A 22,299-nucleotide genomic window follows, 5' to 3' on the forward strand; every position below is an offset into this window, starting at 1 on the left:
GTGTTTTTTAATGATCATACAGCTAAGGAAACTATCCCTGCTTACGTTGATAATACTGAACTCCATTCTATTTGCCATATTTTACAAAAAGCCAACACGTAAATATGTCTTTAGTTATAGTGAATTATGCAAAGATGTGAACATTAAGGAAAATAGGCCTATATCTTGAAATTGAAATAACTCGAAATATATTTATGGCCCCAGTTCCCATGTAATCTGAATGTCGTTAACGACCGAAGGTTGAAAACATTTCTTCGTATCGTTCTCCGGCCACAATCAATTAGAATAAACGCCGTAACATATTCCAGGACTCACTCCATTGGTATTCAATTTGTTTAAAATAGATAAAACGAAAGAATGTACACAGGGAAACATTAGATTCTTTCTTTAAAACAGTTGACATCCGAATAAAACATTTTGAGGAACTCATTGCTCGTAATGAACATCAAAACCGAATTTATCGAATAAAACACAAATTGAAAGAACTCAGCAAGGAATGTTTTTTTTTTGTTTCTGCTGATAAAGTTGCAAATAATATTATTGTTATTTGACGTAAATTTTATATTGAAATTCTACAATAAAAAAAAATACGGATTCACCAACTGAGTAAATTTTCAGAAAGTGAAATAGTGAACAAACACAAACTCGCGCTACCTCTTTACATTCTGAGTAATGGTCATTTAATAATTCGGGATGTTAATATATTCCTTCGAATTCTATTAGATCATTTCTTAGTACAGAAAAACATAAAACTACGCTAATTGGACTTGTTTTGATTTGCTTACAGCACTCGAATTCCTATTAGACAACATTTTCGTACGCCTTGGTGAGACCGTTTATCGTCAGGTTATTGGAATTCCCATGGGGACCCATTATGCACCACCTATTGTGGACCTGTTTCTGTACGGTTACGAATCACAATTTATAGATAGGATAAATAAGGACCCTTCCAAACAACATCTGATAGGAAAAAAAAGATAATAGCAGCTTCTGATATTTGGACGATATTTTGGCTCTAAACAACAAAGCCTTCAATATATATATACATACTAAAGATATATATCCTGTAGAACTGTTTTTGAATAAAGCTAATACTGGTAATAAAGAATTCCCTTTCTTGATCATTGTATTCATATTGATAATGGTTAGCTTAATACTAAAATTTACCATGAATGGGATGATATTTCATTCCCCCATTATCAACTATGCATTTTTAGATGGTGACGGCCCCTTGTCACCATCATATTGTGTTAACATATTACAATCGGTCGATTTGCAACATTTGCAAATATGTTTAGAATTTCAACGAAAGGGATCTCTATATAACCGAGAAATAACTACATTAAGGTTTTCGATATCCCAAGCTCACAAAGTTTTTTTTAACCGGTACAAGGAACTGATTCCCAAATACAGATATGCTTGTAAAGGATTAATACGTGCGGGTATCTTACGGTAATGATCTACAGAAAGCACGGAAAGCTCGATAGTCACACAATAAGTTAACTAAACCGTTGAATAAGCTCATTCGTAAGGGATATAGTTATGATATTGTTGTAAATTCGTTGATAGCATTTTTTTTTATTAACATTGATTCGCTCATAGGGTCTTTATATAGAATTTAAAAGCAGTTTTTTGCATGACATTGGTTGTGACATGATGTACAGTGGTTTTCAACCCCGCATGGGAAGTAGTTACATACGATGGGACATTACTTTTTGTAGGTTTAAATTACCCTGGAGATGACATGTCAGTTAACTGCTAGTAGTCCTTAGTTAGTACATATGAAAGTGAATTTATGTAATTTATATTCAGTGTCTTTATTTCCGTTGTAACAGGGGACTCAGACCTTTTTGAGCTGATTTTTAGGTGTGTAATATTTTTTTCCATAGTGGCCAGATTTTAAAGGGGGTTTATGATCAAGCCAAAGTACTTTAACCCCGCCACATTTTCTTTGCACCTGTCCCAAGTCAGGAACTTTTGGCCTCTGTATGTTTTCTTTTTCACCTTTTAGTTTATTTTTATGTTACTAGAATATTTAGTGGCTACTCTTTTGCTGTATCTGTGTATATTGATGTATTGGAGCCAGCTGCAGCCTGCCCTGTGGTATGAGGATTTCCTCATCCTTCCTTGAAGACCGATGGGTGGGCTTGGGCTGATATTTTCATCATGGTGGGGTTGTTGTCTCTTTGACATGTTCACCATACCTATTCTTGTTATATACATTTATAATAATTGTACTTTTACCATAGATTTTTTTATGTCAGAAATTCTTTTCAAAATTTTAAACATACTGTTTTTACATCATTTTAAAAATTATTAGTTCATAGAAAATATATATGTCTGTGTGCTAGGGTAAGTTGACAGAAAAGAATGCTCAGTGTAATAGGTATGATCTACCTTAAATATCCCAGGAAGACGGAAAAAAACTTGTAGTGAGAATAAGCCATTCTGGATATCATTACCCTCTGAATTCATTTTAAACTGTATATAACCATCACAGCAGACAATAGAAGAGACTACCAATTGTATTTCAAAGCTAATTACAATGCTCTGTTTTCTATAGCCTTTATACCTGTACTGGTCCTCTTGGCATTTCTATCACAAAACAAGTTTGAGCACATTCATGTGTTTTATTTAAAGCTTTTTTAGACATTGACAATGTATATTTGAGATGTAACTAAGTTACAAATGTGATTTACAAAAGCTGTTTTAAACCAACAACCACAAAAGCTAAAGGCTGTTGATTAACAAATACTGAAAAAAGTATGCCTCATCAAAATAATTTTGCTTCAATGCCATTTTTGGAAATGTTTAGGTTTATCATGACATACTTCAACATGTTTTCCAAAAAAAATATGAGACAGAAACATAAAATACCAGTTATAGTTTGGATATCAATCAAATACAAATATACTGTGTTAACATACTATGAATTTGAAAAATAATAAGTCTTTTCCTAATAAAATGGGCAATTGAAAATACAGTGTTCAAAACCTTGCTTCTCTGTAACACATTACAATGTCTTCATTAAATAGCTCTCATACCTTGAAAAAGCACCTGAACAACATAAAAACATATTTTTCTTAATTACTCACACCTGTTAAACAAGATAATTGTATCTAACTTATTGTTTTTTTTTTTTACAAAAAAGGTAACTTGTTCAGTAATTACCTAGATGAGTATCTAAAATCTTTTGAACTCTACATGTGGACATTTATCCTGGAATGGATCTTTGACATTTTGAATTTTGATAAAAGAACTTCAATTTTAATGTAAACATCACTGCGGTAATTAGAAAAAATGACAAATGTTTTTTTTTTTTCAGATATTCTTTTTGATAAACTTGAGGTTTCAGATGTAGGTGTAAAAGTCTATGCCCAAATTTTTACCCACTTCTTACTACTGAGTGACAGAAACTGAGCTACAGCACTAAATACAATGTAGAAAGTGTCATGAAAAATAGTCAATAACAGATCAAACTAATAAAGTATAACCCTTGTTCTAAGTTTGTCTCAATTTATTACATTTATACAAATAAAGTTTTGCAACATTTGGATTTCAAAATAAGAGTGGTAAGCCTCAAAAAGAGAAAAAAAGTTTTGGAAAAACTCCTCTTTCTGATGTCATCGAAATTATTATGCATTTCTGAATGTTTAGGAAAATTTAAATGTGAAATATATTTTTTGATTACTGATTTTATTATCCTATAACACTATGCATCTTAAAAAAAACTTTGGTACATAGAAAAAAAGATACTTCCTCTTTCTAGAAAACCAGACCAGCTGGTTTAATAGGAACCAGTCCTATAGTAAATATTGTTGTAAAAAAGGAAAAAAATACAGATCAAACCACAGGAAGGGGTGTGTGTAACAATATTTTGGGGAAGAAAGTACCAAATTTTACATCAGATTTCAAAATCAATTAGTATGCCTTATTTTCAATCACTTTTTTAATGAAGGTCTAAAAAAAAAACAAACCAAAAACTTAATAAATGACTATTGTTTGTTTAGAGATTATTTGAATAAAGAGAACAATATTTGATGCCATGACAACCAATGTCCACAGCTTCCTATCCATATCCATATTTGATAAGATCTCATTTTCAGACAAGTTTAGTTAACTTGAAGTATTAACATCTGAGCCATTGTCACAATGAAGCACCATCCATATTGTGATTCAAATGCAATTTTAGCAAAATAAATACTGAGCATATTTACATTATGGCTGTATGCAATAAGCATTTATACTTGATATAGTACACACATTGAAAATTCATACAGACCATAATGTTAAAAAATAAAAGAATCAAGAAAATCATACAGATCACATCAACAACCAATCAATTACCCAATAATTTAATCTACAAAAAACTAAATCATTCCCACTCAAATATCCCATCATTGGCACAAAAATTTTTAATCAATGTTGCAAGAGCTTCTGTGTATTTCAATCAAAAACAGTTACTGAAAAAAAAAATTACAGTACCTAAATTTCATTGAAAATACAGATGACTGGACTAGTGGTTTCCAGTTCTTTCTTTTACTGCACTTTACTTAAGTTAAACAATTCCAAAATTGCAAAAATTACCAGTAAAACCATGGGTTCAAAATCCTCATGTACATGTACATAAATACTTAAATTCATCCTCTAACAAAGTTTGAAAATTCACAGAAGATCTTGTAAATATGTAACAACACAATTAAATATGCTGAATGAGCAATTAACTGTTTTTTACATTATCACAATACAATTTAAAGGCACGTCATGCAGTAGACATTACTAAAATTGATATATAAATACAAAATGATGTAGCACTTTCAGTGCATTGTGTGGCATTTACCACAAAAATCATCTAATTTCAAAAATGAAAAAATGAACTTAACTCCTATCAAAATAAATCATTCCACGGTTGACCTCTCTCTTCTACTTTTCTCTATTTTCCATTTTTGAAACAGATAAATGAGAAATGAAATAATAAATACAAGTACAGTTAAACTGTAAATGAGATCAAAGCAACAAAATGTGATATCAAGCACCAAGTTTGCCATATCTTTTTGTCTGCAGTGGTTTGCACTATAAATATCAGTTAAATGTTGACCTTTATATATCTGTCCGAGTTTCTCTACTCAACACAATTAATATCAGTTTCTAACAAAAAAAACTTCAGACCAACCAAACCCTTCACTACTGTAGACATGTAAAGACAAAATACCATGGATTCCAAATTTTTTTGGATTTCTACAAAATGCTGGAAGATTGAAAACACTGAATAACCCTATGTCTTAAGAAGACATTGTTAGTATCTCACTGCACTTCTTTCATTATTTGCAATGCTTGGTTACATATATCTCTTGCTGCTTCAGTATTATAAAATTCATTGTTATCCTTGTCATATGTCTTTGGTTGTAAAGTTTCCAATAGATCTCCTTCAGCATTGAGATCTTCAAAACTAGCTGTCCCAACCAAACTACCCTCTCTTGACATCTGCGGGCATTTTGACAGCGATTCGTAATTGTCGTCACCACTGTCATATGAAAAGTCTAAAATATCAGCTGAGGAATTGGAACCAGTACTACAAGCTGATAATCTCTTTCTTGGGTCTGTTTGACTAGTCTTTTTAAGTATACTTCTTCTTGGCACTACTGATGTATTATTATTGTTATTTTCAGTAGACGTGACTGGTTGTGGGTACATAAATTTATCTTTTGTGTCCGTTGGTGGTTGGTCAGTTGAATTTATATTAAGTACATTGTCAATGTCAGAGAGGTCATAAAGCATACTGTTATTTTCCTTCGTATCAGAACTAGGACTTTTAGCTCCGGACTCATTTAAAATGCATCCACTATCACCACCACTAAATTTTCCTTTCCTTTTCAATATACTCCTGGCAGGTTTCCTTTCAGAATCGAAGACTTTCTTGCTATCATCACCGGAGTTGTTATTGTCTGAGTTACTACAGGAATTATTGCATACATTTTGTCCTTCTTGGCACACTGTATATGACACATTATCATCAGGGATAGGTTGAAATGGAACACAATGTTCCTCTTCGATAGAAGTTTTTGGCTTTTTCAATATTCCCTTTAATGGTTGTGGTGGTTTAGCTTGGTCCTCTCCTTCACTATCGCTGGACAAGATAGGAGATGATCGGGGTATGTACATGTTTAGCATTTCAGGACTAGGATATTGTTCTCCAATGGGATTCTCTTTGTAAGTTAAATTAACCCACCAATGGTTCAGAATGTCAGACATCTTTGCTCGCTTGGCAGGGTTTACAGTGAGAAGGTGACGAATTAACCCAGCTGCCTCTGTAAAATATTGGCAAAGCAAAATTAATTATAGTGAGTATGAATTTAAAACAAAGTAGCAAATAAACAGTCTGTGAGGAAAAAAAATCTTAAGAAGCAGATGAAACACCACTAAAACAGGTGGTTCATCTACTTAACAATGGTTTATGCAAATCTTGCACTATTTTTGGAGGTTTATTTTGGGCATAGTGACTTAGATGTGTTAAATCAAGAAGTCTTGTTTTGATAAAAGCAGGCATTGTAATGCTTCAAATCTATCAATCAATGTTTTCATGTGAAAAATACTTTCTCCGTAAAAGGCACATTTAAATATTGTATAAGATTTTCTTTTCTTTATTCAACAACTTTTAATAGAAAGCTCTCTTTAATGAAAAGGACCTTTTATAATGTCTATCAAAAGTACATATCAGAAATATTTGGTAAGATAACCCTCCTTATAGAGCAAGTTTTGTACAAAGTCCCTCTATGGATTTTACAATAAAAAGCTTGATTTGATCGAGAAGATAATGAGATTAATGAAACTCTTAAGAGATTATGATTGAGATTACTAACAACAATCATATTCTTTTGAAGGTTATTTTAACTTCAGCAAATTTTCATTTTGACAAATTTTAATTGAGGATTTTTTAACCAGGTGTCCCGGTGATAAAAAGATATCGCTAAAATTTTCTGCTAACAAAACAAATCATAACCCTACTTCAAAATATCACAATGTATCAAATTTCAACGATGGATGCCAGTGTTATTTATAGAAGGTTGAGGTTTTTATTCATAAATCTTTGCACCCTCAAAAGCATAAATATTTGTAATCATAAAGTTATCTTGATCCATCAATTACTATACCACAAATTACACCTGCAACTTTCAATTAACTTAAAATAAACAACTCATAAATATTTTGATGAAGAAAATTGACATGTGCTTACTAAAAAAATGCCTTTATGATCAGTGGTATTTTATATAATGATTAAGTGATACTTATTTTTCATATAAATAACCCCAGAGTTTTGGTAAATGTTTCAGATTAATGGCCAACTAACCTGATGGTTTGTTTGGTTCATAGTAATCACCATTGGATATCTGTTTTCTGAGAGTTTTGAAATCTGTTCCTTCAAAGGGCATGGCACCATAGACTAGTGTGTAAAGAATAACCCCAAGACTCCAACAATCAACCTGAAAAAAGTAAAACATTCAACTATAACTCTCAGATGTGATAAAGTGAGCTATGAAAGCCTTTGTTCCTTTGACTAAAGGTGTAACAAAGCTTTATCATTACATTGTAATGCAAAGTTGTCCATATACATGCCTATAATACAATTGTAAGGCTTTGTAAAATAAACCAAACAATTAATAAGAATCTCTTTCCTAATTTATTTGTGTACTTTTACACAACAACAAAAAAAAAACCCTTACCAACAAAATAAAATAAATTTTCCCCACGATATCTTACTAGGTCACAGTATTAATTTGATACACAAATCTTATGCCCTTAGATGGGTATTGAAAACAAAGAAATCACCAGTTGATTCATATTGTTTGTCAAATTTGTTAAAAAACTTCATTAATCTGTGGTTTAATTTAATGCATATTGCTGGTAGGAAGGCGACAACTTTCAACTTTGCACTGAGATCTGGCAATGATGAATGTGTGATTGTCTAGACAATTAACTGTAAATCATGGAGTTCATTTCATTGTCTCCAAAACATTATCTTGTAAAGCCATATGTTTTGATTCTGGACCAACAAATTAAGATCTACATTTCCAAAACCAGGAACTAAGTGTCATGTTTTACATCATTATTATTTCCTTTTTTTCCCTTTTTTATGCTTTTAAAGTTGTTTTTTTAACATGTGAGTATAAAATAAGTTATCTTTTTTGTTTGCACAATAGAATCTTCTTTTTGAAGATATTGTGTACTAAGACTAGTGGTTTGTTTTCCTAATTAATTAACTTATCCAAACCCTTGCAGGTCTAAAGTATAATCATTTAATTACTCCTTGGTTTACCACATTGTAATGTATCATTATATACATAGTATATTTATGTTTACTTAGTACAGTATAGCTTCTATTGCTAAACATATCTGAACTTCTGTTTATTAAACCTATTATAGTACTAATGTCCATTTAGCACCTGTGTTATACTAACAACAATCAACACTCTAGAGTACCAAGGTCTTAATCAGGGTCTAATCTCCTTCACAAAGAAATCTATGGCCTTGCTTTTTTTGTATTTAACTAAAACAACTCCCTCAATAATCTGACGCCGAAGAATCCAGTGACTTGTTCCTTGTGTTAAACTGCTTTATTCTAAAGTTCACATAACATAAGAGCTCTCTTGAATAAGACTTTTCAATAAATCCCAAATAAACCTGCACACCTATTCTGATAACAAATGCTTCAAAGACCTAAGTGGACCAGAAAAAAAGTCCTAAAGTCTCCAATATATTTGGTCAACAGACTGGTTGACGACTATAATAAGGTGTTACATTGATATTCTCATATAATTCAATATTTAAATTGTATGGGTGATATGCATTTGACACAACAATCCTTCACAGTGATAACTAAACATCTTGTAATACGGTTTTGTTTACATTGTGCAGAGTAATTTACAGCTAGGGTGTTACTTCATAAGGCACAAGGTCTATACAGATGTACCCTAGCTTTAAATCATATTGACATTTTCGTCCATAAAATATCTATAATGCTTTAGAAGTTGTTTACACTTTTGACTTTATGCAATATCTTTTGATAGCTTTAATATTGGAACATCAGAAAAAATTACCTAACATATTATCAAACTGTCCTTTTTATAAGCTGCAAAAAATGTCCAATAAATGCATGCTAATCCCCAGGACATAACTTATAGTGGTTTGACACTTACATTAAAGTGTCACTAGCTACTGAAGAATTCCAAAAACATCTTCTCTCCAACATGTTTAATATACCATTACAGACCTTATTGGTTTCTAATACAAATCTATATAAAAGACATTTATCACCATTAGTAGACATCTTTACTAATCATCCTTTTATATCATTTTAAATTACTTCAAAGTCTTAAAACTGTCATCTTATATTGGAAAAGATGACACCTTCATAGTGCCCAAATTATTTCTTAAGGTACAGAGTAATATTTGCAAAGGGTTGCACAAATCATGACAATAACACTACCATCACTTAATTAAGCAGTCTGACATATATATACATGTAATTGTGATCAATGGTAACAACAAATTAGGTCAGTCAGTCAATAACTTTTCATTTAAAGTGTGAATGAAAATTTAGGATTTTTAAAAATTAATCCTTAAAGAATAATTCAGCAACCAATTGTTTTTTTACTACCTCAACAATTTTAAAAACTTGTGCTTTTGATCAAAGAAACATGTTCACATTATTATGGAGCTATATAATGTTAAATATGGATTATGTTTTTAGGCCAAGTCCCATATTTAAGCGTCAAAGATTTCCAAGGCTAATATTGTTTATTTCTCTAGTCATGACAGGTAAACTTTTCCCTGGCTACTGTCTTTATCTGATAACGAATTTAGAAAACACTTGCATTTCACCTTACTCCACAACTCTTAGGAAAAAAAACTGCAAACTTCCCAATACCATATAGAAGGACGGTTGCTTAGGTTAGCAAAGCAAATAAAAATTTCATGAACAGCATAGTTTTAAATGGGATTATCAACCACTTTCATCTAAATTAAAAGGCTTTTTGACTGCTCTAGCCAGTAAATACAAAATTTTCAGTCAAGGTAAATTGTGTTTCAAAAGATCTACTCTTTACAAAAGAAAAAAGTTATTATCAAATTTAACCAAGGATTTAACAGCAATCTAAACACTTCCATCAAATGAAACTAATACTAATCACTACAATTATGGTCGAAAGTGGGAATGGAAGAATGCCTTTTACTTCTAAGTCATAAATCAAGAACAGTATTTCTCCACATATGAAACAACATTTAGAGGCATGAATAACCAGCCAACGATAGCAATGGAAACAGTTTCACAAATCCTTGCTTAAAATGAAGACCGAAATAATCAACCAAGGAATGTTTTTACTTTCTTTTGATTGTATTTTCTTGAGTCACAGAGTCATGGTTAAAGGCACATGAAATAATGTTTGACAATTACAGTGAAATGACGTCAATTGTCAAAAACAAGTATTTTTTATTTAAATTACGTAACTAAAAAACTGTTTTACATTATATATTGATTAAGTTATGCTTGCAGGTTTCTCTTCTACTTAGTCATTATTTTTCTCATGCTAGATTTACTTTTTAGTTGTACATTTATTTTATTCCATATATGCATGCTTTTGTTACATTTTATAGCCAAATTTTCTTTCATAAACTACAGTTAGCTGACAAATTGTATGTTAGTTCATGTTATGAATCATATGTAAACATTCTGAACATGAGCTTCTTTCTTGTTTCACTAACAGATATTGTGAGGTGAAAACAAATGTTATTATGTGTTTTATGATGCAATGTTTCCTTTTATAGATATGATCTAATGCAAAGTCTTAGACCTGCATGAAAGAATGCATTTTTTAGACAGGGGAGTGAAACCACAAATAAAACTTGTTTAAGCATTGGACATTATGCATTAAGTTTAAGGATTCACAAGGTCATGATATCTCCAATAAATGCACTCAAAAAGATTAAGTTTGTTTAGAATATTTCTCTGTAATAGTGGCTAACCAGTAGCATTTGCTGAAGTTTTTGTTTGGCTATTGATATCAATAGCACTTTCAAATTCTAATTTGAAATGATGAAATGGCTTAACAAACCATTTAGACAAAGTAAAATATTTAGAATGTAATGTTTAGGTAATTTTTATCAGCTTTTCACATATTCTCAATGCTGTATCACAGATCTGTCCTGGTAACGTGATAGAAATCAAGGTATTTGTTTGTCACTTGGACAACAGTACTAACTAGAAAGTACCTATCCACTATGTAAACAGTTGATACTAAATAATTAAAAGTTCAAAGGATCTTGTATTAAACAGAAGCTTGACATGTGAAGGACAATTTCTGATACATAAAAGCTAATCTGTTTTTCAAGGCAACATTTCCAGTTTTGTTTTCCCCCTTGGCAAATGAAGGAAATGCTCTTGAAGGTGAAAATCAGCCGATCACATACTGCTAGCCTGAAAGGTTACTATATCCCATCATGAACCAGATTTCTGACAAGGTGACCACACAGCCAAATGTCAGTGACTCAACTTGGCAAAACATGCAAGTTTTTCACAAATCAAATCAATTGAAATTGGCAGAGAGTTAGAATGTTAACAAATATTGGGACTTAAACCTTTTTTAATCATTTTGATTTTTTAGTTTGCTTTTATAATTTATTTGAAAAGCATCAACATTTCCAGCTGATTTAAATTAGGAATTTTAACCTTACTAAGACCTTGTAGAGAATCTTTTTTGTACAAATATAGATATGATTATAAAGTGCTTATTGTACTGAAACATACAGATATTCTCTGTCTATTAACACAGGACAAAGATATATTTATACACCTTTTAAAACATTTGACACAAAAGGAATTAAGCTTCAGATAAATGTTGTTTATATCAAATATAGAATAAACACAGAATTTTTCTTTCAGAGTAAGGGCAATTCATTATTTACAATTTTTTCAAAGTTGTGTCACAGATCTAACTGCGTAAGTAACAACTGCACCTACTGATGCTAAGGATTGCCCTTCACTGACATTGTTCTTACTGGTTAATACCTTCAATCTAAAGTTACTGCCGTGATACTGAAAAATATCAGCAACGTCCTAAGACAACACTAGGTCAAATAGGCTGTAAGACAGTAGAAAGGGATATAGACAAAAAAAAAACAACTTACGCATAAATCATTTGGAACGTATTTGCTTAAATAAACTATGGTTAAAATCTTACTGCACAACACATGACCTATATTACAGCAAATTTTTACTGACAAATACTTTGTTTAAGTTTAATTTCAATGGTTCCAGATATTTGGGTCAAAAGCAGACCAACTGCATTACTATATATTAAGCCACTAGATTTGAAATGAACTTTCATTATATAATTACCATATAATTTTAAACAGAACAAATAGTAACATTATATATAACTATTTAAAGGCAAAATGGGACTTAAAAGCTTAAATCTGCAAACCATTTTTACTATGTGGGACATTGTAGTCACAATTAGATTACTGTTTATCAACAATACAAGCACACCTGACTAATTGCTTTTTATTTTTATTTTTACTTTAAAATAAAATAGCTCAAAAACTCCCCAAGACGGTTAAATAATCAATTTCCAAATGACAATGCTGTGCTTATTTTGTTTTGAGTTTATCTGTGCAGAACTAACAGAAAGAGTTGCTTCAGCTTCAAAGCATATTAATCAACATGCAGACAAATTTAAGGATCTTTATCGAAGAGAGCAATTTTATCCTGTCTCCATCTCCTTGTTTCAAGCTCCAAATATTCTCCTTTATATGCATGTGCAAACAATTTTATTATGTACTTTAAGAAATTTGTATACATAATTGTAATTAATTCTTTTTTCTTTTCAAATTTACTCAGCTTATTTTCTTATCATTGTATTGGCTGCCAATATACATGATATCAAAACATATATTTATGTCAAATTTCAAGACATAAATGAACCTTTTAACAGACTTATCATAACAGCAAAACAATGAATGTTTTCAATAAACATTCAATACAAAGTACTTAAATTACAAAATCAAGATAAAGTCAGTAACAAGTGATATTTTTAAACATGTCAACTGCTCAATAAATTTTCTGTAAGTGAGTTTTACCTGTTGACACATAAAAGTAAAAAAGCACAAGTTTACCTGGTTGTTAAAATGCAGGTTTTACAGGTAAAATATGCAGGTTGACATGCAATAAAAAGATCTATTGAAAATATTATGTAAGAAATATTTAAGTCATTGTCAGATTTATGAAGACAAAAATGTGTATTATAATTATCCAAATATTCATGTCCATAAATTGTGATATTAATTGAAATCAGAATTGAAATATCTATTACACCCTATAAATTTAAATGCATGAAGTATCTGTCAATTGTATTCATGTGTTAAAAAGAAGTGGGAAATTTTTCAAAACTTCTGTTTACGTACCCTGGTAATACATGGTATAGCTAGTACCAAGATCAAAGGGTAAAATCTACCTAAACACCCAAAAATGACAGTCAACAGAAAGGTCATTAACACAATTTATATCAATTAAGGGTGGGTATCCAAACTTATTATCAAGATGTTTTGGTCATTATGAAAGATAACATGATTTTAATGAATAGGACAAAACTAATTTATTGCTTTCATGATATTGATTTCCCAAAACACTTGGAACTTTTACATCATCACAAGTTTAATAGTTTATTTAATCTATAGTACATTGTGAAAATATGTGAGTTGTTGACTTGTCAAAAGACCATTACACAATAGACTGTTGATGGAACAACATAGTTTTATCTTGGGCTTTTCAACTTTATTCAAAAACAGTGACATAGCAAAAAGTACATGTAGGATCTTGTAAACCACAACAATAGCAGTTTCTTTATACATTCTCAAATTTCAATTCTGCATCTCTTGGATTATAACTTGCATGAAAATTTCCAATCATTGAACTAGAAAATTCATCCTTAATTATTTATATAATACGAGGAGAAAAACTCTTACCTCTGGACCATAATAAGGTTGACCGTTAACAATTTCAGGAGAGGCATACAAAGGACTACCACAGAATGTTTTCAGTAATGAGTCTTTACTGTAAAAATTGGACAGTCCAAAATCTGCAATCTGAAAATAAAAAAAATAAGCAAATGTGTTATTGCATAACTAGAAGCTGAAGACAATTGTTGTCTAAACTTTTTCAACATCAAAATTATTGTTCATTGGCATTTCATTTGTCATGGTAAACAGACATGTACTAAATTCTGACCTTTGATCAGCTGGGATGAATTTAATTAAGTATAATTACTCATGAACATTACACCATGTATCACTTTACCTTTAACTTTTCTATTACAGATTTGACCTTTTGACTAATAAGATAATGAGCTAATTTATGTAACATTTCATCATTTTACAGTAGTTCACTAGGTCAACATTATCATTTAAATTAATCATATTAATTAAAAATTACATGCACAAGTATAAATCAGTTTATAAGAAAAATGGATAGTTTTAAATTTTTTTTTCCAATGACCATGTTTATAGGTAGAAAAGCTAATTCAGATATATAGATTCTCTGTCAGTATTGAATGGTTTAAATTTACTCAGGATGGTAAAACATGTGAGCTTTAGCAAGGATGTTAAAATCCTAATTTTACCATAGAGAGTAGAGGAAAAGTTTAAACCAAGAATGAGCTGAAGGAGAATTGGTTTCTTCAATGAAAGCTGTAGAAAACTGTAAAATGGCAGGAAATCTCTAACAGATATTTAAACAATGCCGGGTAGTTATGCATCTTTTTAATTATCTATTTGAATGGGAGAAAATTATTTCATAACTTATGCATGTACATCAACTAAGCAATGTCAAGGAAGCATTATTTTGTTCTGTACAAAATAAAATACTAAATATGAATACTTAAATTGGAACCAAGAGTAAGCTTCAGGACATTTTTAACATGGACACTTCACCAAGTTCTATTAATATGCTACTAACACTTCACCAAGGTGTTAAGCTACCAGTACTCAAATTCAACCCTCTGACCCATCATGTGCCTTTTGTTTTCTTATTGTGAAATATGACCTTGTCTAAAGCCAAGTGATATAAACCATCTTATCAAGGCCACACATGACCTTAGCATTCCTTCGCTGCAGGTAGATTGTCACCCTGCCCGTTTCATTTTCCAAAGAAAGCAATAAACTTGAAACTTTCTTTCATACATTTCAAACTGAAACTTCTACCCTTTCAGAGTTAAACCAGTATCAATACTTCACCCATTAACATAGGAATTTCAGTATGTGTGATAGGGGATTTTAATGACTTCATTTTCTCACAATAGATCACAATTTGCAAGATTCAATTGAATGTGTTTTGCAAAATGATCTGTAATAAATTTTATTTCTAGCTCAAGTTCAGGGGCGGGCTCTGTACTTTAAAGGTGATAAATGAATTACATGGCTTAAAGTTTATAACAGAGCAAGACAGAAATAAGTGAAATGCTCTTTATATGTACACTCTGAAATAAAGAAAACTATTGACAAATTCTGTCAAACAGAAAGTATTTATACTGAAAAGACCAAAATCATAAAATATGAAATATGATCCCATAATCCTTTAAGAATACTGCACTTTCCATTCAAAAATAGAAATAAAATCTCCATAATGATGATGGAAAGTCACACTACTGCATCAACATACAAAGGAATGCAATAACTACCTGTAGGACACGATGGATTTGAATTTAATGTCTTACGACACTGCTGCGGTGTGAGGTGTCTATTTCTCACATAATTGAAGGTTTTGTAGCAAAATGTTGTTAAATATAAGAGACTTTCTGTCATTTCATAACAAAATTATGAGGATAATTTACCCTAAGAATTTATCAAATGCCCGATTATCCTAAGTGGGACACATCTTTACTGAATTGAACATTTATCATTTAGCTGACATAAAACCTTCAGTTTTTTGGCCATTTCACTCAAATATCTTTGAATTTTATAAGTGTGAGTAGACATGTGAAGGACAAAGGCATTAGATTGAGTAATCATACTAGAAAATGCTGTCCTGTAATTTGGCATTTAATAACCTACCAAATATTGATAGAAATTATATCTAAAGTAGTTTCCAATCTTGTAGTTTTAGCTCTTTTTAAACTATTCCCAAATTTTACTTCCGGATGAAATGCAAAAAATAAACAATAATCATTCAATGACAAAAAGACAATTTATAAAGCATTACTACAGTGTAACCTGTGTAAAATTAACCCTTTTAGGACTTTTTAAATTGGCTGATTTAGACAGGTTAAAAATACATTTAAATTAATGTAAAGGGACTTTCAAAGAGTAATCAAGAGAACCAATATTCTACCAGAATTCAAAAGAATGCAACCAAGGGACTAAGGTCAGACATGGAAAACACACACACATGACCAAAATTATACATACAAAGTAACATAAGCAAATGAGCAACCTGGGTTCCACTTAAAACAGGGAGCTTTTCTAAAAACGTTAACTGAATTGCTCATAAAAAGTCTGATTACGACAGGTTTTCAGATTTGTTCAGGGTTTGGATAAGTGAGGTTTCATTGTATTTTAATCATACCTTAACATTTTTCTCTCTGTCCAAGACAATATTTTCTAATTTGAGATCACGATGAACAATACCATTCTAAAAAGAGAAAAGATTTTAATATAACATTTATTATGGACATTCAGATAGTTTTGCTGTGCAATGATATTCTAGTCATTTTATTTTGTTTACCAATCAATTCCTTGTATTTGTTTATTGACTTTTCATATTTTGTGGTTTTGAGCCTTTTTTGTTGTTTTTGTAACCTTTCTTTTGTTTTAAAAGTAATTCAATTTTGATCATGAAAAATTAGAGGAAAATCCTGTTTTTAATACATACACTGAAGTATGGTAAACATGTAAACAATGTTTAAACTGAGGTCTATGATTTTCTTGGTGTTTTGTGAAATGACAAGTACTAGCAGTAGCGTGAAGATAGGTCATGAACTTACTTGATGACAATAATGAATAGCTGATGTGATTTGACGGAAGATTCTACGAGCATCACTTTCTGGTAATTTCTGGCGATCATTAATATAATCATACAGTTCTCCTCCTAATGCACAATCCATGACTAGAATAATACGGTCTTTGTTCTCAAACACTGTAAACAGAAAAGCAATTTCCTTTTACAGAGCTTATAAAAGAGTATTGAGTTGAGAAATGGTAGAATTGTCGGTAATGAAAGGAAAATTGACAAAGAGTTTGGTGGACAAGGGCCTGCTATATTGAGGGCAAAACAAGGGCTTGCTATATTGAGGGCAAGACAAGAGCCTGCTATATTGAGGGCAACTTCAGAAAGTTTCTCACAATAAATATGCTAATTCAACCTTAAAAAGGAGAATTTTGAATTGCATCCAATATATAAATTTATGCTAAATTTGAAAGGGTATCAGTATGAAATAAAACAGAGTTAACTTAAAAAAAAGATGGTGATTTTGTGTTTCATGCAATATCAGATGTATATTTGAAAGCCAATAAGTGTAAAAAAATGATACAATAAGAATAATTCTCAATTCAACTTTAAAAATTCACTATTAAAAAAAGGTCATTTGTTAAATGTTTGTTATTAAATATTATGCAATGTCACATGACTACCACTTTTTTGTAAAATTTAAAATAACCTCAGTCTAGGATTCTTATAAAGGACACATTTTATATCAATCTAATGCAGATGGATATAAAGAAATGTGGTTACAGATAAATTAAATTTTATACTATTTAAATAAATAGAGATTAATATAGCTGATAAAATTTCAGCATGATGTACCTGGTACAAAGTGAGAAAATTATTTATCCTCTACTGCGGTTTATTCAGACAGCCAAACATTTAATAAAAATCATCCATAGTTTCCATGTTTTATTTGTAACTAAGGCATTAGGTAGTTGGCATGTGCTTATTGCAATTTGAACTTTTGAATAAGTATTGAACAATGTAGAGTTGTCCAGGTTCAATCAAAAGCATAGAAATTCACATTCAATTAATAATTACAAGTTTGGTACCAATGTTGATCTACTCAAAGTCATTGTACTAGTAGTGAACAATTTCATACAAGTCCACAGCTGATCTTTAACATTATGCAACACGTGAAGACGTGGTTAGGGAAAGAAATCACTTATGTATAATTAATGTAATTTAATAAAGGAAATTGGGCACAGAAGAATGTTTAAGAAGTAAGATATGTATTACAGGTAGTTGTTAAACCTTGTTACTAAATTGGTCCTCAAAATCTGAGATTCACTTCCCTTTCAAATTACTGATATCAAAATGTAAATATCCTGCATACTATGGCCAGGTGGGGACTTCCCAAGAAATCTCAAAATAATGTAGATATTGGACTCTTAACCAACTTCCTGGAAAAAACATTTCATTAGGGCTGGGCTAGCTACTTAAGTCAGGGCATTCATACATAAATATATTCAAAACAAGAATTAAAATATCAAAAAACAATCATACAACTAGTGTCATATTTTTTTGTTTGATTTTAGGAACCAATGACATTTATACATTAAAAAGATATTTTAGACAAAGGACATGGGGATTTGTTATCTCATAACACATTTGTGGACTTGCCACAAACATTGAGGTGAAATGTACCGGACATTTTTTCCTTCCAAAAGATAACCCTAGAAACATAAAGAAACAGTGTATTTGTATAAACGTCAAAGTTTGCCAAACACTGCACTTTAAATATCATTATTACCAGGAAAAGTTGGAAAGTCATGTGACATTAACCATATTAATTATAATATAGTTGACAAAATACATTTGTACATCACCAAGTAGCTCAACATCTCAATAGATATATAAAGTGATTAATAATAAGACTGCACTCTTATTTTGGTACTCAGACAATATATAGGCCTACTACCATGTTGAGATTAAAGGGAAATAACTGGGAGGGGGTATGTTGCAAGGTCAAATGAACAAACATTGAAAAGTACTTAAGAAACAGTTTGATGGTGAATATGAAATTCAATTCAAAGGAATCATTGTTTAAATTTTTCTATACCTGTGGTGGGTAACAATTAGCTATTATGAAGAAAAGGCATTGCTGTGAATTTTCAAGAGGAAACAGCCAATAATATACCCTTCTGTGTCTAACAACCCTGTTTTAAAGGGTCTATTATTGCTCCCAGATAATAGTATTCTCCACCCATTTCAACAAGGATGTCTCTCCTAGCAATAAACGTTTAACATGTCTATCTGATGAAGACATCATTTTCAAATGACTTTTTTTACTGACTGATAGACTTCATATTCAGAATTAAAACATTACTGACTTATAATGACTATTATTTTTACATCCACGGTAGCCCATCAGGAAAGCCTTATACTTAAAAAAAACCTACCCCCCAAAAAAAATTCTATTGAAAAAAAGTTATTAGTATCAATATCTATGCATGACTTCCCAATGATAAATATTTGATCAATTTTCTGACAACACATTAAGATTCTTTGAATTTGTTCCTATGATCTAACTATTATGGAAGTTTTTAAATCATTTATGATTTTCGATACTATCATTCGTTAAACCATTTAAAGTATTTAGCCCACTGTTTCAAATTTCCAGTCTATAAAAGAATTTATATGTTTTGTAATAATGATTACCAATGTCTGCAAATATTTGATAAAATATTTTGAAAGAAGCGTCCTAGTACAAAAATATACAAACAAAAGATATAGACACTGACATGAACTGCCTATTGATTTTTCAAATATCTAAATCAATTGAGTTGCCATTGTTTAAATATAATTTTAGATTTCATAGAAACATCCTATTTCCTGCATTTGAACAGAGATCAGAGTGTCAAGAGAGAGGAAATTATAAATGTTGAGACGAGACTAAAATAATAAATCAATAGCGATGTCTACTATTTGTTTAAATAGGTTATACCATGTGAAAAAGAGGCTTCTTTTGCTTAGTTTTTCTGTGTTTGTTTAGTTGTCTAAATAAATTCTCTATCAAATAAAACCCTGATTACTTATAATATTCCCTACTACTGTTAAACAATATTATATAAAATCTTGGGTAATTCCAAATGCTTTAACACCTCTTTAACACAAATTTTCTAAATCAATAGAAAGAATGTATTTAATACAAGTCTTCTCATATCAAATTCTGACAGAAATATGTCTGGTATGCAAAAAACCTATTTAAAATTCTTTGTTAATGCAAGCCAATTAAGAGGATCTATTTTAAGACTGATCAATTTGCACTACAACTTGACACTGAATGTGCATCTTGTCATAAATTGTAATAGATAAGAGGTATCTTCCTTTATAACCATATGTTTAGTTAATTCATCCTTCATCAGGAGTTGGATAATTTTTTTTAATCATTTTCCATTAACATTATACATATATTTTTGTGGTCTTCCATCCTTCTATCCTTTGCTTATATGAAAAAACACATATTACAAATGCACCATTGATATGCCTTTCTTTCTACTTTCATTCATAAAATTCAGGTCTTTGTTATTAGCATCTTCAAAAAGACTTTAGAAAAGTTAAGTATCTCTTCCCTTTGATAAAAGTTAAAGGAAAGGTGTGTATGAAGGGGCGTCTTTGCACTTCCATAAGAAACAAAAAGCAGTCCTCATTTCCTGTACAATTCCAGGTAAATTTTTGTACCTTGTAAACATATATATACATGTTTACAAATGCTATTCAACAGACAATGAAAATTGATAAGAGTATTATCCTGAGACAAAGACTTAATGAATTTTTCTGCTAGTCAGTGACAAAAAACTCATATTTTACTGACAAAGCTATGTTTGGTATGCTTTTATACCTGGGGATAATAATGCACTTTCCAATTAATATAAGGTAATATTCACACAAGCCTTTCATTTAAAAAAAAATTGCAACAATAAAACTCTGCATTCATAAAATACTTTTTGTACCAGAGGAGGAGTTAAGTGGTCTATCTAAAACACTTTAAAATATTGACAAGAGAAAGCTGGATTTGCTCTGATCTTACACTGCCTCAAGGGTTTCCATATTTAGACAAAACAGTCACACAGACTGAAAGGAAATAATCAGCAATCAGATTTAATCAACTGATGGCTTAAGCAAAATCCTTGGCCAAAAAGTATATATAGACGATTTCCCCTGACAGTTATATTTTACAGACTAATCTTCTAAAAAAGAAATTGGCCAATGAATCTCCCAGTGCAAGAGTCTCCATACACACCAGCATCATGCCATTCTAGTAATGAAGGAACTGTGGTTCATTTATTAATACAATAAATACTCTCAATTTTTTTTCCTAATACTGCCAAATTGACCACAGTACAGCAAGGTCAATGAGACATTGATCGTGAATTCGTGATTAAATAATATTTGAAACTTTTTTGGACATGTTGCATGTCAAAACATCAGGTTTTGTCACAAAACCAAGATTAAATTTCTTTAATTAACTAACAAAATAACTATCTTGTGATACATAAAAAATCTTGCTGTTTTCTCATAAAACCTCAAGATATTATTGACAAAAACAAGTTATGTGATCTTGTCTGGCACTAAGATCAACCTTAAAATCCACTATCAATAGTATCGATTTAAATTCTTGGTTCCGTATCAAAATATTTTATTGAATTTTTGGAAGACAAAAAACCCTTGCATGGTTTAATGTAATTATCAGAGATTGATGTTCATTGTTATGACGTCAACTGTCATCGAAAGCTACAAGTGGGTCAAGGAAACCCATACCATCTGGAGTTCAAGTGTACAATTGACTTTTAGATTTGTAATTGGCTCTCTAATTATTGAAAATCAATACATGAGGAGTAAGAAAATTACATAAAAAATTCACACTTGGCAATTATTAGATAAGTTTTGTAAATGACAAGTCAAGAGGCTGACAAGAGTCTTTGACAAATGATATTGGTTGGTAATCAAAATAATTAGGAGTTGATGACAGACAATTATATTTGACTTTTAAAAGGAATCAAATAAAATTAAAATTTTTGACATTATCAGTCTTAAAAACCAAATGATCTTTCATTACTATAAACCTAAGCTGAATTTACTATGCCAGTGTTCCACTAATCCCTTACAAGTGAACCCATACAATAAACAATTGTAGTAGTTATTTGAAAGAACTTAAGAATCCAGAAGCTTAATATAGTATTTACATGTGTACTAAGGAAAAACTTAAGTCTGATTTGTGCAGAGTCACTATTATTATTAATTTCCACACTTATTAAATGGATGCATTG

The 22,299-nt window shown here is 30.7% G+C and overlaps 1 protein-coding gene across 1 annotated transcript in view; it reads right to left on the bottom strand.

Moving 5' to 3' along the window:
* Window positions 1-2,610: 2,610 nt before the first annotated feature.
* LOC148627417 (uncharacterized) overlaps window positions 2,611-22,299 on the bottom strand; it is a 32,266-nt gene continuing 12,577 nt past the window's right edge. Inside the window, exons 3-7 of the mRNA XM_088572697.1 lie at window positions 17,028-17,179; window positions 16,610-16,675; window positions 14,017-14,136; window positions 7,349-7,481; window positions 2,611-6,308 (exon numbers count right to left, since the gene is read on the bottom strand). Of these exons, the coding sequence (XP_088428823.1) occupies window positions 5,305-6,308; window positions 7,349-7,481; window positions 14,017-14,136; window positions 16,610-16,675; window positions 17,028-17,179 (1,475 nt within the window). The 3' untranslated portion in view covers window positions 2,611-5,304. The remainder of the gene's footprint in view (window positions 6,309-7,348; window positions 7,482-14,016; window positions 14,137-16,609; window positions 16,676-17,027; window positions 17,180-22,299) is intronic.

This window comes from Perna viridis, chromosome 1 (genome assembly GCF_037379345.1).
Source record: "Perna viridis isolate PV_CMFRI_1.1 ecotype Kerala chromosome 1, ASM3737934v1, whole genome shotgun sequence".
Classification (NCBI taxonomy): domain Eukaryota; kingdom Metazoa; phylum Mollusca; class Bivalvia; order Mytilida; family Mytilidae; genus Perna; species Perna viridis.